We start from the raw sequence: 18170 nt of genomic DNA, 5'->3' as shown, positions 1-18170 counted from the left end.
TGCTTTTACAAGGACTCTCAGCCCCGTTTTGCCTATTTGTATGACCTGTGCTTCAACAGCTGTCATCTCTGTCAGTATGCATCACCTGTAATGTATGATGCTTTTATTTCTGGTCAGCTTTGTGGATGTGCGTCTGGAGGGCTGATGTCTTTGACGATGTATGTAGTGCACACCTGTTCATCTCATCCGTGTTACTTGTGCTTGTATAAATTGTCTGCTCTGTGAAGACTTCTATATTGATGTTTCTAGAGACAGCTAAAGGGAAAGGAAAATCTTTGACTTGGTGACTTTTGTTCCTGGCTAATAGACATACTTTCAAAATTCTTCGTAAGATAAGAGAGTAAAGTTTGTATAAAAGACTAAGCAAACTTCCCGTGACCTGTTCCTGTGACCTGCTACTGGTGTTTGACTAACAAAGGTTAAAGGTAGTTAGCTGTCTGTCACTTGTCTGTGGCACTACCAGTCTCCCTTCTCAGTTCTGGAAAATCAATGTAACCATAACTCGAGGGATTATCTGTCTTCAAGATGAGCAATTTATCCATGTCTGAATTGAAAGCAAAGGCTGGAGGCACAATTCTTTAGATATTAACTACTCTCAGAAGGCTGAAGAATGTATTCCATTCTGCTCTTATTGAATAAGTAAATGGTACCCTCAATTTATCACTGAACATGTTGTAAAACAAAATGGAGATATGAAATCTAGCAAGCCTTTTCTGAATATTCTGGGTGATCTCATTCAACCTCAAACTTCTTTATTTCCTTTAATATTTTATCTCTTTCCTTGTACCTTCTCTTTCTTTCTTTTTTTTTTTTTTTCTTTCCTGTTTTTTCCTAAACTGCTTGGGCGGAACTCTCTCTGCAAATTGAAATTTGTTTGTGTTTTGAAATCAGTCTTATATCAGCCCAGCTTTGTCTTTACAATGTACAGTACAAACAAAATTATTTTTGAAGTAGTTTTGAGCTGCTCATTAACATCAGAAAAATCTTGGTGCTATTTTGAGCAAGTAAGCACTTGGCTTTATTCTTAGTTTAATTCAAGGTAACATTACTGCTTGGTAAGTAGTAAGTATGCTTAGGTGCCATTTGGATAACTCTAGTCACAATAGCAGTAAGTCTGTGTGGGAGCCTTAAGGACCTTGATTTACCATGCCAAGTAGTTACCATGGTATTTGCAGTGTGTTCCCTTCTAATTTTAGGAGCTTCAACAAATGCTGTGTTTAAAGATAGATAGCACACCATGATAAATGTCACAGTTTTGACGGTGCCACTGTTTAGATTTTATCGCCATGTCTGTGATTCAGCAGATAATATGCAGTTGGGCATTAGAGTTGATGCTGCTTTCTATCTTGCCTTTGTCTAGCTGATTGTTTTAATTGCCTTGGAATAGCAGGAGATGAGGAAAATGAGCACAGTGTCCAGATCGATGGCAGGAGAGCATTCAGTACGGGAATCAATGTGTCATTTCGTTAGCAGATGTCAAAGCTCACCTTATGCTGGATGAGGAGAGAGTCATTTAGAAGTGTATGCAGCACTGGTCTTTTACATGCCTGTCTTCCTTTTTTTTTTTTTTTTTTTTGCATTTATGGATCTTTTTTCAGCTTAAAGCTCTTAAAATCTCTGAAATTTTCTACCCGATAATCAAATGGAAATTCAAATCAACATATGCAGACCAAAAATACCCGTTACATACCAAGCTTTTTTAGAAGAGATTGTCAGGACAATCAAGAGATTGTCACATTTAAAGGGTTCAGAATGCGTGTTTGTTTCTTAGAATTAAGTTAATTTGTTATAGTGAAAGAAAAGTGTGCTTTTAGTTATTGAAAGCCTACCTTTCAGTAGACGTATGAAAAGTTTGATGGTCAAAACACTTGCAAGATATGTGAGTAGGAAGGGGTCAGGTCAGTAACTAATGTGTGTGTCAGCAATTGCTGTTCCTTTTCTGTTTGGGTTGGTGGACAGACTTCTTTGTAGCTGGTGTTCATTAGGTGCCCCGTGTCTTTTATATGATCACAATTCCAGTGTCTTTTCAAAGGTTGGATATAGTACCAGAAATCCGTGTGCATCAGTCATAATTACACCATTGTTATTATAATTCATGGCATGAATTGAGGCAGACTATGTACAGCTGAGTGATACAATTCTTTCTACAGAGCCAGTGAAGTTTATTAAAAGCAGCTTAAACAAGTTTTAAAATTTTTAAGGCTGCAGTAGCCTATTTCAAATAGTTTTTCTGTGCTTATTTGCAGTGATAGGTAGGCTAGTATATTAACTGAAATACTTCTCCTTAAATATGGCTTTGTTGCTTTTCTATACATTTTCAGAAAAAAATGTTGTGGTAGGCTTGACCTAATTCAGAAGTCCAGATTTAGAATTGTATTTTAGAAAAGGCAAGGTTGAAAACACTTTGGGTTCCCATTATAAGTGCTATTTAGGTCATTACTAGCCTGTGTCACTGTAGGCATCTGCTTAGATTAATGACTGGTTCTTGGAGCATATTGATGTTGTCCGAGCAAGTGATTTGCAGGTCCTGCTTCTTTCTGAAAATCATCTCTGCGTCTATTTACATCTTTAGATTTAGGAAATGTGTTGTTATAGAGAATTTTTTATATCTTTCTTTGGAGTTTGAAGACTTATGAAAATATAAGGGGTTCATCTTTCTGCTCGGTTCGAAGTTTTACAGGCTTGATGCAGACACATGTGATGCTCAGCAGGATGAAGCTTGATGGGAGACTCCAGCCATTGCTGCAATGAAGAGATGTTGTTCTGTGAGCATGCAGTGATGAAGCCCTGCTTCCTTTGGCTTTACATCCCATTCCCTTCCTGCAATAATCCCTGATCCCTTTCCTGTAGTTCTGATGAGCAGGCTTACAGGTAGCCTCCTTCATTTGCCATATACATTTCTGCTCTGTGCCTTCAACTCTTCCCTTGCCCTCGACTCTGACTGGACAGAAGGCAGCATGTGTCCTGCCTGCAGTTGGTTCCAAGCTGTCTGAATCAATTGGTACATGAGAGCCAGGTGGCTGCAGACTTTCCAGGGATGGCAGCTGGTGTGGGTTTCTCTTCTCCATCTAGCTGTAATTTTTTGAGAAAACTTGTTGGAAGGTAGATTTCATAACAAGTCTGCTTAACTCTCATTTGCTTAGGAAACAGCTCAGTAATATTAGAGGGAAGATATTTTTGCATTATTCAATGCAATTAGAACAAGACATTAATTCTCAATTTAGGCATGTTTTAAACTGTCAGTAGAAAATACAGGCTTCCTAAAATCTTTTTTTTTGTAAAGGCTGAAGCTGAGCGTCCATTTGAATGGGTTACAATAGCACACAGTGTTTAGGAGAGTAAACTTGACCACAGGACAGAGTTTCCGTTTTAAAGAGAGAGTTCTGGGCTCGTTTGGAGGCTTCTAGTCCATACCTTTTATTCAGGAAACGCCCCAGTCTTTAACGACTCTGAGCACTAGAAGTTACTAGATTCATACAGGACATTGCTATTTTTCTTGGCCTTGGCACAAAATGACTCGTTCGTTTTACAGTAATATCCCCTTGAAGTTGTATGGTCTGAGTACAGCTGTGTCTGAAGCTTTGAATTGTGGGCGTGAAATCATTGCCTGGAACAGATTACATTGTCACTGAACAGTTTGCAAAAGGCGTGTTTATTCTCTCTCGCTGCAGAAGGGTAACTGTGTTAAAACAAATGCAGTGCCTCCTGCTAGCCAATAATCAATATTTTACTAGGACGTGCAGAGCCCCACATGATAAACATTCTTGTTAATCCTTTGGGAATGGTGCTGTTGCAGAGCTAACCACTGGGTTGTCACCCTAAAGCTTCTATTCAGTTCTGCAATTTTCCTTTCAGCTTCTGAGCCTGTTATCAAGCTCAGCATCTTCTGGTTATCTCTGTGGTTAGATGTGACTATTCCAGAGCTGTGTTTTAGAATTCCGCTTCTGAGACCACTGTGTTTATAAATGTCACTGTAACTCTGCACCCTCGGCCTCCTTTAGCTGCATGGCAAGGACCATGCTGTTTGTCTTGCTTTGTTTATTCTCCAGGTACTGCAGATACTGAACCTGTCACTCGGTTAAAATCCCGCTTGTTTCGCTGCTCAGATACTGATGTGAAACTTAAGTCTGAATGCAGAGTTGATGCGTTGTGGCAAGCACCTGTTGGGAAGATGAGTTAATGTAGCTGAGGGTGTAATGCTCAGAATCCCTTTATCTGCTCTTTGTAGTTTGGAGAGCTGCACCGTTAATTTGTCGGTTGGTGTTGTAGCATTGGGTAACAGCAAAGTGATTGTAGTTGTTCCCCTAAGAAAAGAGCTTCATGCTGGTAAGAACAGAAAACTCATTTCTTTGTTCTTAGACGACAAAAGCTGCATTTCAGGGCATATTATTGTCCTGTTGTGCTTCACTTCTGAGCTACTAAGGATTTTAGCTTTGTTCTCGTAGCACTCTGAATTTGCCTTCAGTATTTTCTCCACTGTCCTTTTTTCTCCCTAATAGAGGAGATGCGGCATTATTTAAAAATTAACCTGTCCTGAGAAGCTTTCTGCCTTCCATTCCCATTGAGGTTGGCCATAACAGAGCTGCCAGTTGGACCCTGCCGTATCAAGACACTTCATTTGAACCACAGCCAAATCTTGCTGTGTTTTCTGCCTGACCATTTAGAATCATAGAATCAGGAAATAGTTTGGGCTGGGAGGAACCTTTAGAGGTCATCTGGTAGAACCCCCCACCCCTGCAGTGAGCAGGAACATCTTCGGTTCAATCAGATTGCTCAGAGCCCCGTCCAACCTGACCTGGAATGTTTCCAGGGATGGGGCTTCTACCACCTCTCAGGGCAACCTGTGCCAGTGTTTCACCTCCCTCATGGTAGAAAATGTCTTCCTTATCTCCAGTCTAAATCTACCCTCTTTTAGTTTAAAACCATCACCCCTTGTCCTATCGCAACAGGCCCTGCTAAAAAGTCTGTCCCCACCTTTCCTGTAGGCCCCCTTTAAGCACTGGCAGGCCGCTATAAGGTCTCCCCGGAGCCTTCTCTCCTCCAGGCTGAACAACCCCAATGCTCTCAGCCTGTCCTCACAGGAGAGATGCTCCAGCCCTCGATCATTTTTGTGGTCCTATTTCCCACAGACAGCTTTTCTTTTCCTCTTCCCTCTGCGTATGTTGTTATAGCTCTTTACTGGGCTTTCTCATACTGGTTGCTACAACTACTCCTTCCTTTCTTGTTTTCCGGGAAAACTTTTTTTTTTTCTTTTTTTTTTTAAGCTTTGCTCCTCAGAAGCAAAGCTTCCCTCCTAAAATGATCACAGGTCGTAAAGGTGTTGCTGCTCTGTTCTCCTCTCTGTATTTTCCCACCACCTGCACTCTCATCCGTTATTTCTGCAAGCAGATCTGCACTTTCTTTCTCTACCATTGCATGAAATGTCCCCTGCACTGGACTGTGAAACTTTGCAGGCCCTTCTTGAGAGTTGCATCTGCTGTGGTGCAGAAGGGAAACTGCTCACAGAATATGGCCATGTAGGTATTCACTAGACTCCTTGAACCATAAATATTTTTTTAATATTAAAACATAATGAAACTACTTAATTCTGGGCTTGACTGACCTACTTTTAAATCTGCAAAATATTGTTGCTTCCTCTGCTACCATTGTTCTTGCTGCATCTGCTTGTTGGGTTTTGTCTTTATTAGCCTGTCAGTTCTACAAGGCAGGGACTGTCTTCTGCTCTGGGAGCTGCCAGGCACAGTGGAGTCCTGGCTGCATGTGGGGCCTCTGGGCTTTGATGTTCTTCAGGCAGAAAATACAAGAAAATAGCATAATTTAAGGAAAAAGTAAAATGGGCATGTGGAGTGATAGGGTCATGTTGACATCCCACCTCTCTTGTCTGCACAGTGCATTTTAGAGAAGCACAGTCAAGGTCTTGCTGCAGCATTAGTGGAATGAAACTGAGGGCTGGGTGAGTCCTGCAGGGTTAATGTGTTGCTAACACCTTTCTTGAGATGAGAAATTTTTTGGGAAAAAGGTGTCCATGCAGATATCATACAAATGGACGTTCATCCATATGGTTATTTACTAGACTCTTTTTGTCTTCACGAGTGTAGCTTCATCAACGTGAGCTGATGGTGTCGAAGGTTACAGGTTGTCAGTTTGGCACTCCCTATGCTTTACACTTACGATCTTTACTGTGGATAGAGATCATTTTATGAACTGCTAGATACATGGTTTTATAGGTATACCTTTGTATCTTTTATGGTAGAATTTTTTGAAAACTGTCAGTGTTGCCACAACTTGACAAAGCTTATCACTTTGGCTTTGGGTTGCTGTGGAGGTTAAGTAACAGTCCTGCAAGTGTTGTTAAGCACAAGTGGCATATGATTAGTCAATGTCATTGGTTTTTTTACCTCAAAGTATGAATCATTAGCTCCAAAATGGTGTTCTGGTCAGTTTTAGACACTTCTCCATTTTCTCTCTCCACTTTTTGGAGGAGACAAGGCATATGCAATACTCTGTCCCAGACCCCTGATATCATCTGAGCCAACCTTTACATATGGGCAGAGGTCTCAGAACTAAGAACCACTTTCTACAATTTTTTTTTGTGGAAGTTGGAGCTAGATTACAAGGATACAAATTGCTAACTTCATTGTGGGAGGCACTATAGTGTAAATTCAGCAGTTGCCTGTTCTGTTTAGCCACCAATATACCAATTAGCCTGTGTGTGGGCATGCCACTGTGTGTGCAGACCAGAATTAAGCAAGCTTCGTGTGCTCGCGTGCTTCTCCTCTGCTAGCTAAGCATGGGAAGAGGCCAGAGTATTGACAGTGCAGGGGGCGTGTGTGTGGACTGGTGGTTCGGGGTTGGGTAAGGCCAAAGCAGAGCGTGGCAGAAGAGATTGAGGTGAAGTGTGGGATAAGAGAGCAAGTTAGCAGAACCTGACTCAGCTCCTTCCACTGCTCCTGCAACCACTGGCTTTAGGCAGAAGACATTCATGTTTAAAAAAAAAAAAAAAAAAGTTTATTTGATTTTAATTTTTCTTGAAGATACAGTGTGCTATTTCTTGAAAATGTTACATTATTTGGTAGCTTGAAGTATAACAGTAAGTTCTTTATAAAAATGACACCACTGCAAACAGCAGGACAATATAGATATAAAAGAAAGAGACAATTTTTGAGCCATGTACAAAGGGAACCTGGTTTCCAGTCCCTTGCACTCTGAAATGGGCCTGAAAGCATTTGGTAGTTTCTTCATTGCAATGGGGTCACAGAGTATTTCTTATCTCTGCGTCCTCATGGGAAAGCTGTGGGAGCTCAGCTGTGGGAGACTGGATGGGCATGTGCATGCACACAGTGAAATCAAGCTTCACAAAAATGTGGCAAGAAATGGGGCAGGCATCTTTAGAAATGTGCCAGCTCCTTTTTTAATGAAGAAGAAAGTTTCTGGCAGCAGAGCTTGTTAGCCACAGTCTTATGGGCTTGTGATGCTGTCACAAATTGGAAGTTATTTCTCATTAGTTAGGAAGGCTGCTATTGGTCAACCAGCCCAAGTCCCCCAGTATTCGTGGTTCTGTTTTGGGGTGCTCTCTGGAAGGTGAACTCATGTTGACACAACTGTCTTGCTTCACCAAAAGCAATGACTGTGGTTTCTACAGACTTAAATGATGATGTTTTATGGCTAAGCCACCAGCCCAAGGCTTTCAGCTGCTGTGAGCAAGTGATAAGGCTCACTTTGGCATGCACAAGGAATATGCATTAAGCAGTCTCTTAAAAACGACAGAGAAAGGTGAGGTAAAGCAGAAGCTTCAGTAGCTCAGTAAATGCTGCTGGGAAGTTTCCTGTAGCACTGAGCAGTGAGTTGTGCTGCTGTAGCCGAGTGAAGGATGATAGCCAGCCGCTCCAGGAGCGGATGATGCATATAGGGCCGCCTCAGGTAGGTTTTAGATCTAAACAGTGAATGTTTTCCTAAAGGAAAGAGCAAGTTTCTGACCATTGGTAGCAAAGAAACAAGATCAAAGTGATCTAACAAAGAAGTGGTGTGCCAGAAGGTGAGGTCTGAAGAAGTCAGGAGCTAACTTGCTGATGTTTTGTAACTGGCACTGTGTGCCAATTTGTGTTTTTCAGCACCCATCAGCGCTTCTGAACACTGATCCTCTATGGTACTTCCAGGATGTACCTTAGTCCCCTGTGTCAGGAACAGAGGATTTATTTTATGTGCTCATGGTGTGTTGCTGGTAGATATGGCAATGCACTCGGTTAAATTTGAAAGCTACAAAGAGCAGCAGTCCAAGCATTCCCTGCTTGTGAATGCTTGCTGCATGGTTTTGTTAAAGGAAGACGTCTTTGAAGTGGAGGACAAGGAAGGGGGGAATAAAGGCAGGAGAGAAACATTGAACTTTTCTTTCTTCTGAACTCTAAATACAGCTTTGATTGCACAGCAAAGGCAGGGAGCAGTGATGCTCTTTGCCTGTGATCAGAACTGCAATGAATTGTCTCTAAGTTTCTCTGTATAATTCCCAGCTATTCCTCTGTACTGGAAAAATTCATAGGAGCTGCATGGATGTCTGTTAAGCAGTCCTGAATCACAATGGTGGCAATAGGAGCCCAAATGGTTTCTTGGTAGAGAACAGGCAAATACCAGTCACTGCCACATCTTATTGACCAGGCTTAGCAGATCTCCGCTGACCCATTTCTTTTTTCTCCCTGTTGCTTAGCAACAGATGCAGTATGTTAATGTTAAAAAGGCTGGAAAACAGGCCTTCAGTATAAGTTGCCTGTTGTCATAGGTTTTATTTCCTTGAGGGCAGACATTTGTAGTGGTAGTGGTGAATAATCACCCTTGTCATGGTCTCATATGAGCATTCAGATTGCTCTATTGTATTGCATGCTCTGTAAATGCGCACAGCTCTTATAATAAGGTTCTTCTACCCACTTCTGACATCCAGGAGCCTGTTTGGATGAACAAAAGGTATCTGAACACCTAAAAAGAGGGGAAGGCTGCAAATTCTGCCTGTGTATTAAGCTAGAGGGTGGTGATTCAGCAAATAGTAAACTGCTTTTTTTAATGGAGATGTCTTTACTGATCTGTTTGGAGCACAAAGTGTGAGCCTGAGCCTTGAATAATAGGCAGAATCAATTCTAGTAATTAAATACCAAATTTGTAACTACTGTATCCGACCCTTTCCTCCCAGGCACAGGCAGTGTTTATATCATCTGATTGTAATGTATTGTACATTAATACACTACTGCTTTGTGACTATCTTTAAGAGTGCTACCTCCACCTGAGCTAATTATCTTTTATTAGAAAATAGCATGAATGGTGTTTGTCATAGGTCTTGGCCATGTTGTGCTAGAGACTGCATACGCGTAAACACAAGTAGCCTTTAATGCCTACAGCTGAATGGAAGTTCATTGATGGGGCGAGCTATCAAAAACCAGTGAGATGCTCATCAGCATTTTTACTGTGTGTATGCTGAGTTTACCAGGATTTTGTGGGCTTCACGGCAAAAGCAACAACAGCGAAGAGAATTTACAAGTTCAGGGAGCTGCTGCTGAAAGTGAGGATGAGCAGGAGAGTCACAGCCAACTTCAGCAAGCCTGAAGTTGGTGTTTGCAGTCAGGGCAGGGCACTCCTTCAGCATGCCTCTGAAGTGCAGTATGTACCCTGTCACAGGAGTGTTTAGAGTGCATCAAAAAGTTGTGTAGTTCCTGTCAGATGCTCCACTTTTAAATAAATAGTTGTTTGTTTACATTCTGTTTATGCAACCCGCTACTGTTGGACAAGCGGGTCAAGAGGAATGTGAAGCATGTAGCATATCGATCATGTAGCATATCAATGTTGGCTGCATTATGTGCTTTTCAACATTACATTTGTCTTGTTTGCAGTGAGTGCCATAATTCTTCTGACCGGATCAAGGTGCGAGTATGGGATGAAGATGATGACATCAAGTCTCGTGTCAAGCAGAGGCTGAAACGCGAGTCGGATGATTTCCTGGGGCAGACAATCATTGAAGTCCGTACTCTGAGCGGAGAAATGGATGTGTGGTACAACCTTGGTGAGCAGGTCTTTGAGATTGAAAACATGTCACGTTTTAGTTTGGGAATGTTTGAGAGTGCTTGGGAGCATCTGTGCAGTTTGCAAGAAAGGAAAAAAAAAATCCCATATGATTTCAAGGGGCATGTGATGGTGCTGCGGAGCAGCTGCAAGGCTTTGTTTGCAGTTAAAATGAAGAAGAATGTAATATGTCAGGAGGGTGATGGATTTTCCCTGTCAGGCACTGAAAAGTACTATGGGTAAAATACTTGGAGCAGGATTGGATTTCACTTGTGCTGTAGAGATGTTTCCTGCCTGTGCCCTTTTTTGTGTGTCAACACAAGCATTTTACCAGTCTGTAAGGCCTGCAAGTGCACTGGCCTGGGAAGTTGTCGAGACCTTTTGCAGTGACCAAAATAGAACATTGTAGAAGGTCTGGCAAGTAACCAGATGGTGCTGAATTGACAGGCATAGTAATAATCCTAGGAGGTCCAAATTCTTCTTGATAGGGACAACCAGCAATTCCCAGGATCTCAGGACTATGTCGAAGTCAGGAACAAATTCCACATCAGCCCCGTTTTCAGAAAAGGGGTCTGTCCTTGGTGTTTCTAGTTCAGTTGACTGAATCTAAGACTGTGTAGCACACTTGCTGTCAGAAAGGCTGTCTTAGATGTAGAAATGTACATAGTTCTAGCTAGCTATGTCATATTGAGGGTGTATTATGGCAGTTGTTTTGCTGATGTCTACTTAGTATTCAATGTTTTGAAAGAAAACAGTCAGAAAGTTTTCTCCATGGTAACTCTCATTACGAGCTCAGTCTGAGCTTCCTGCATGTTTCTTTTTGAGTGTTGTCACCTCAGGATGGCTCTGCTCTGAACATGAACAATGCATATAATAGTTGATGATTTTTCCTTCTAGAGAAGCGAACAGATAAGTCTGCAGTGTCAGGGGCTATTCGCCTGCAAATCAGCGTGGAGATCAAAGGCGAGGAGAAGGTGGCTCCATATCATATTCAGTACACTTGCCTTCACGAGGTAAGCAGCGGGTTCAGCTCTCTTATCACTATTTTCCTCCTGTCTATTGAAGAAGTGATTTTCTGACCTTATTTCCTTGAAATGTTACTCCTTGCCCTAGATGAGCTTTCCTCTCCCTGCTATGCAGGCCTGGAAACACGCTGAATTGTCAGACCTACATTTGTTGAGAGAGGCAAAGAAGGCTTTAGACTCTCCCTGCCATGCTGGCGGCTGGCTGGCTCAATCTGTCCCAATGTCACAGCTGTGCTGCTGTCAGGCAGAGATCAGGCATTGGTCCAACTCAGAGCCCTCCAAAGTTTAATGTGGAGAAACCTCTGGATTTCTTTGAGTTATGCTTTGAGCATGTACTGTACCTATGTCTGTCTTTAGAGAAGGCATACTAAAATGCTTTATGAGTAGATTCTGATCTGGGGAGGGTTTTGACTCTGGCTGTTGAGTGGTGCAGATATACACGGTATAAATTCTTCTTTACCTCTTGCACTGGTGTGTAGCTGTGAACAAACATTGGGGAACAGAAGTTAAGCTGCTATTACTGGGTACTGACCTGTCTCAGAGTGGACTGAGCTGGGCTCGCAGTGCTGCAGAGGTTGAGAGAAACCCAAAACATGACTTGTGACAATAAGTAAAGGGAAAACCCTGCCTTGGAGAGATGCATGGTGCACAGACTATCTATCAAAGAGAAGGCAGATGGCTGGGTCAATCTCTAAGTGCCTGAATAAGAGAGTAGTCATAGACCTTTTCACCTGACGTACAAGAATGTCATGAGGTCCAGTGAGGTTTAAGCAAAGTCAGATTAGAAAAGGAGGACAGATGCGTCTCCGAGAGGAATGTTCAGCTACGAAAACAACACGTCTATTCAGATGCTGGGCTAGATGGGCCTTGTGGTGTCGTCTGGCCTTACCAGGGAACAGACAGATACAAAGCTTAGAAAAACATCAGTATGCTTCTTTTAGTAGGCTGTGTTGTGTCCTTCATTACATATTTATTGTTTTTTAATTCAGTGATGGTTTTTCTTTGGTAAGCTGTTTCGTTTCTTTCCTCCTGAACGTGCATGATCACTGGCTGCCCTTCTGTTCTGCAAATATGTCTCTTTTAAAGCATCGCCTTCTTTCATTTATGTATCATAAAATGAAGGTGATTTACAGCTAGAATAATTTAATCAGGAAAAATAGTAGCGGAAAGCAAAGTCCTCTAGCTCATAATGTGATCGTTAGACTTTTGCATCCCTTACTACAGGGAGCCAGCCGTCTGAAAGGCTGATGAATCTGTAAGTGATGTGAATTTGAGGATTACTGAGAAACCCACTGAACTGAATGTGCAATTTCTGCACAGCAATGATAGCTGAAAGCCCTTGCAGTGTAAGATAGAGTGAAAGGTTATGTTGAATAATAATGCAAGTGTCTAGTTGTTAGGAGTGATCTTAAGGATGTTCTTTTCAGAAAAAAAAAAAATCTGTTTGCACTGTTCTGCTGTATGATAGTAATTACAAAGCTGATACAGAGCTGTTACGTCAGCCACTTTAAATAGCGTGTCCATCTTAAGGCATTTCATTCTGAGGACAGAAATGTGTAGGTTTTGGGAAACTAATTAGTCTGTGGTTTCACTGCATTGAAGCACTCCTCTGTATCGTTCACAGTGCTGGGTAAATTCGTAGGTATGCATGCAAAATATTCAGCTAGGAGAACTCAAGAAGAAAAGAAGGTAAAACCAGAAAATTACATAGTGGTTAGGGGGAAAGAAAGAGGGAGGAGAGTAAAGAAATTTGTGTTAGTGCCTTCTCAGTGGTTCCAAGCTCTTCATGAAACTCACCTAGAGGCTTCAGCAGCCTCAAGTATAATTTTGTTCCTATTTTGTATTTCAGAACCTCTTTCACCATCTCACAGATGTGCAAGGGAGTGGGGTGGTGAAGATCCCTGATGCCAAAGGAGATGATGCCTGGAAGGTGTATTTTGATGAGACGGCTCAAGAGATCGTGGATGAATTTGCAATGCGTTATGGCATTGAATCAATATACCAGGCCATGACGTACGATGTATTTCATGTGGTCTTTAGTGCAGATAGTTGGTGTAACTAATTGACGCGACTGTTAATATTTAGAAGATTAAATGTGTTGGTAGTGGAGGGCTTGACTGCTCCTTTTGGGGCTTACTGTGAGCAGTAAGAGACTGCCTGTCTCTGAATCACTTGTTTCCTCAAAGTCTAGAAATTAAGGTCTGACAAAGTGGTGGAATTAAGCATCTATCTAAGCAGTTTATGTGCAGTTTGTGTGAGCACCTTTAAAACTAATTCTAAGGAATTACACCAACTTCAGTAGTGTAAATGACCTTGTTTTATTATTGGTAGATGAGCTGTTCCTGTTTTAAGACTAACATCTCCATTTGAGCACTTTTCTGTTAAAAACGTATTGTCTGAGGATCCAGCTGAAGATTTCTGATGATATGAGAAGGGATGAGGCTTTGTGAAAGTGTTTGTCCTATGTGTCTGTTTGGCAATTGATAAGTCCTTTGAAGTCACTAATTTCCAAGGTGCTGCTGAAGGCATTTGTAGAAAGTTTGAGTAATGGAGCCACTGGTTTGTCCTCTTTGCAGCTAGGCTAATGCAGTTCTTGATCTTCAAAGAGCATTTTCCTTGTCACTGTACTTTTTCTTGGATTTGGGATTAGCCATTCTTCATCTTAAAGACTAGTCGTGCTATGCTTAGCTCATTTCTCATTTCAAATGTAATATTAAATATAGCAGACAAAAGTGAATTTTTTCATGTTAGAAGCTGAAAGTTTTGGGATCTGGGTCCTTGGGTGAGATATGATCTGTGCTTTTGTCATCTTGCAAACACCTTTTCTGCCTATTGATTTAAGCTGAAGTGGAAAAGAATTGGAAGGTACCTCTGGAGGTCTAGTCCCTGCTTATAGCAGGGCTTACTTGGAAGTAGGACTGGACTGCTCAGGGCCTCTTTCAGTTTGTTGAAAATTTCCAAAGATGGAGATCCAGCACCTCTCTGGCCTCCTGTCCTCAGGCTCTGTTACTCTGGGGAAGAAATGCCTGGTAGAAATCCAAACTGGGAAATCCTACTTTGGATTGCCTGTGCTGTAACTGCTGCATAAGGCTGCTTATCTTTTAATCTTCCCTCTAAAACAATTTTGGCCTGTCTCAGTCTTCTCACTAACCCTCCCCTCTCTGCTAAGTAGTCAAGATATGGATTAGATCCCTACTCCTCACTCCTTCTCTTCTTCAAGCTGAACAAAGCCATTTTATGTGTCTGTCTTTATTTACCAAGTGCTAAATGACCAGTTAGTACACAGGCATCATGCAACAAGCAAGTTAACATTCAGGAATCAGTATCATGTTTGTCTCATAGAATGAGTTGTGAATTCCTGTAAAATTCCCTCACTGGAGCTTTTTTTGGTTATAATTATTTGTAGGTTAATTACCACAGGAGCTAATACCTGTGATGAGTCAGAGGGCTGGAGTGCCTCCCCTATGAGAACAGGCTGAGAGAGTTGGGCTTGTTCAGCCTGGACGAGAGAAGGCTCCATGGAGACCTTATAGTGACCTTTCAGTGCTTCAAGGGGGCTTACAAGAATGATGGAGGCAGTCTTTTTAGTAGGGCTTGTTGCAATAGGACAAGGGGTGATGGTTTTAAACTAAAAGAGGGTAGATTTAGACTGGATGTAAGGCACACATTTTTTACCGTGAGGATGGTGAAACACTGGCACAGGTTGCCCTGAGAGGTGGTAGAAGCCCTGTCCCTGGAAACTTTCAAGGTCAGGTTGGCCGGGGCTCTGAGCAACCTGATCCAGCTGAAGATGTCCCTGCTCACTGCAGGGGGGTTGGACTAGATGACCTTTAGAGGTCCCTTCCAGCCCAAACTATTCTGAGTCCCTTAGGGAGAAAGCAATGTTTAGAAAGTAGTTCCCAAATTTAGGTTGGGAGCTCAATGAGGATTCCTGCTTAAAAATGGCCTAGCTCTCCTGTCTGTTGGAATGAACTTTACTTGCCATGTCCCATAATATCAGACCTATTAAGCTCTGATTTTTTTTTTTTCCCCTATGTCTGACAGATTTTCTTTGATTGTTTAATCATTTCACAAGCCGGGACACTTCTGGCATAATTTTGAGATTTCCTGCAGGAGGTTTCCTTGCACTTTAATGAGAGCAGTTAAATGGGAAAATGCAAATGAGTGTGGTGTTTCCTGCAGGCTGGAACAGTTAGCCCTCAGGAATCACATATCAATGCAGCGCAGAACTACTAGTATGTGCAGAAATACTAGTATGTGATCTTCCTGTGCTTGAAGGCTTTCTAATTGCCGTTGCCTCATGTCACCTCAGAACCTGTGGCTGCCTCCAGTGGCAGCAAATTATATAGATTTCCTTGTGTCAGGCTTGGTTCTAGGAAATGACATCAGGACCCAAAGTATCATCTAAGTCAAAAGCTGTTGCGAGCAAATAGTTGAGAAGCTATTTCATGATCAAGGGCTGTAGTGACGGGATTTCTCTCATTTTGAGTGTATCTGTTGTCTAGATGGCATCTTTATGAAAAACCTCTGAGATGCTGGAGATTTACAGAAAGGGAGAAAACATAACTTTGATCTGTTCATGGTGCCAGTCAGAGCAAGGGGGCTATCAAAGGGATAGGGTCAAGTTGTGCTACACAAAAGAGACCAGAATGACTTACAGAACTGTCCTTTTGCAGGCATTTTGCATGTCTCTCCTCTAAATACATGTGCCCAGGCGTGCCAGCTGTGATGAGCACCTTACTTGCCAATATCAACGCTTATTATGCGCACACCACTGCCTCCACAAACGTGTCTGCTTCGGACCGCTTTGCAGCCTCCAATTTTGGGGTATGTTTGGTGATGCTACAAGTGGACTTCTGTAATTTGCCTTCATGCTTCTGCCTTTCAATAAATAACTTGTTTTGTTTAAGGAACATTAAATCTGTGAGGAGTTGGAAGCTGTGGAGCTCTTCCAGACTAGACAAAGAGGACTATTTTATTCTTGAAATCATCACACATTTTAGATATTAATCAGTGTAATGCAGAGTGATGTCTGTTCTTTGTGTTTGAATTAGACTGGAGCACAGGTCATATGGAATGAGCAAATAATATTAAACTCTGAGTGGTGATGCTGTTGATAAAATATAACGTGTGATCTGATAGTTTCAGAACGTTGTTTTGAAAAACAGCAACCGTTTAAGAGAAAACAAAAAAAGTCTCTCCCCCTAATGGTTAAAATGTTTTTCGTACAGCATGTGTTGGAATTGAGCGTGCTGGAAAAGTATTTGGAAAAGCTCGTGCTTCACATCAGTCTGAGAATTTATAGACTGAATGAGGAGGTGTTCACAGCGCCAAATCAGAATCCAGTAGGGACCTGACCTCGAGAAGATAGTCACAAGAAGCCTGTAGTCCTTGTCACTGAAATAATAGATAAGATCTTGGAGCTGTGTTGTTGCGCTGAGTTAGAACCTTTTCTGCCTGTTTCTTTATTAATCTCTGAATAAATGTTTTCTCTTAAATATAAGTTTGGTACAAATTGCAGACTAGAGATCAGAGGGTTTTTTGTTCTGCCTCTACTTCAGAGGGATAATGGAGTATTCTTCTGACTATTCTAATGTTACACAGACTTCAGAAATAATTACAGTATAAGAGTAAATCCAAGAATCGAAAGAAAATAGTGTTGCACAATAGCATGCATCCATATTGCTTCCTCCCTCTCTCCTGAGATCTGACACTGATTCCATGATACCCTGCTGCTTACTCTGAACATCGGTTGGACTGTGATGATATGTGATGTTTGTTGGTGTTTTCTGCTCGACAGAAAGAACGATTTGTGAAGCTTCTGGACCAGCTTCATAATTCACTTCGGATTGATCTCTCAATGTACAGGGTGAGTGGGAATAAACAGAATCCTTTAGGGCACTCTGGTAGGCAGAGGGGAAACACACCATTTGGATTTCTCTTACGTTTCTAACCTTTTGGGTAGCTTGTGTCTTCCGAAATTGTCATGACAAGCTTTTTGCTTAAGCACTGTTTTGTTTTCCTCGTGGGTAGAACTTAGACCATTTTTTTTTCTTCCATTATAACCTCCTCAAGACTTCTGAAGTAATTTAAAGATTGTGAACTATCTCTGATACTCTACCAGAAACGCAAGTTGTATTGGATTAATTAATTTGAATTATTCTTATCAACTACTTCAAGGTAGTATCTACAAAGGGAAGACAAGCTTGCTGTCCCCTAGTAAGGCAGAAAAGACCTGCAGCCATGTTGTCACTTATTTTGGGTTTGGCAAACTCGAGTCACTGTCCCTGACTTTGGATCTACAAGATGTGCTCTCAGGTTGAGATCCCCCCTACACTTTAGGACATTGGGAAGAGATGAGTTTCAAATGTTGGCATCATTCTATCAGGCTTCTTAAACCCTCTAGTTTCTTTCTTTGCTACTCCAGAGTCAGTCTTATCATGTTACTTGGCTTTTTTTTTTTTTTAATTACTTGCTATATTATTTTAATTAGTGACTAATTAATTATTAAAAAATTTTAAAATGGTGGCAAAATGTGAGTTTTGAATATTTATTTATTTATTTATTTATTTAAGAGTAGATCCTCTTCTGGTGCATTTATCTGAAACACAGTAAAGCATATAGAGGAGGGAAACAAGCAGACTAAGAGGAGAAGTGAAATAGGAAGACAAACAAAAAGGACAAAGGGCAAGGTGCAAAAGAAGATAAAAGGAATGTTGTGTAAAGAGCTATTCTAAAACTACATTACTAGTAAGAGAAGGTCTAAAGAGATCACTGATCCTCTGAGTAGCAGAAGGAAAATTATCAACACATGGCAGTAAGAATCTGTAGTGGTTATGCCTTTTTTGTTTGGTGTCTCTTCAGTAAAAGCTGCTTTCCCGTGGCTGATGCAACTAAACCTTTGGCAAACAAGTGAGATCTTAGGTAAAAGGACTAAGAAAGATTTGTGTAGTTTAAATAATATAGATGTTATCTAACTGGCAGAATATTTAGAGAAATGGCTGAAGCAATTTGGGAGCTCTTACTGATTATTTTAAGACCTCTGAGGGCAGGTTAAGGTCTGGAAGAAAAAGGTGTTAGTGTCCAGCTTTCAAGACAGGAGAT

At 41.4% G+C, this 18170-nt stretch overlaps 1 protein-coding gene across 3 annotated transcripts in view; it reads left to right on the top strand.

Annotated features, from left to right (window-relative positions):
* UNC13B (unc-13 homolog B) overlaps window positions 1–18170 on the top strand; it is a 195971-nt gene that overhangs the window by 122116 nt on the left and 55685 nt on the right. For all 3 annotated transcript variants that reach the window (XM_086479680.1, XM_086479681.1, XM_086479679.1), the window contains 5 exons: window positions 9873–10042; window positions 10939–11054; window positions 12916–13079; window positions 15743–15893; window positions 16867–16935. In XM_086479680.1, coding sequence (XP_086335806.1) covers window positions 9873–10042; window positions 10939–11054; window positions 12916–13079; window positions 15743–15893; window positions 16867–16935 — 670 coding nt within the window. The remainder of the gene's footprint in view (window positions 1–9872; window positions 10043–10938; window positions 11055–12915; window positions 13080–15742; window positions 15894–16866; window positions 16936–18170) is intronic.

The sequence above is a fragment of the Leptosomus discolor genome, chromosome Z, assembly GCF_034619465.1.
Source record: "Leptosomus discolor isolate bLepDis1 chromosome Z, bLepDis1.hap2, whole genome shotgun sequence".
Lineage (NCBI taxonomy): Eukaryota > Metazoa > Chordata > Aves > Leptosomiformes > Leptosomidae > Leptosomus > Leptosomus discolor.
The sequence above is the reverse complement of the archived record's forward strand: the minus strand, read 5'-3'. Positions and strand labels throughout refer to the sequence as shown.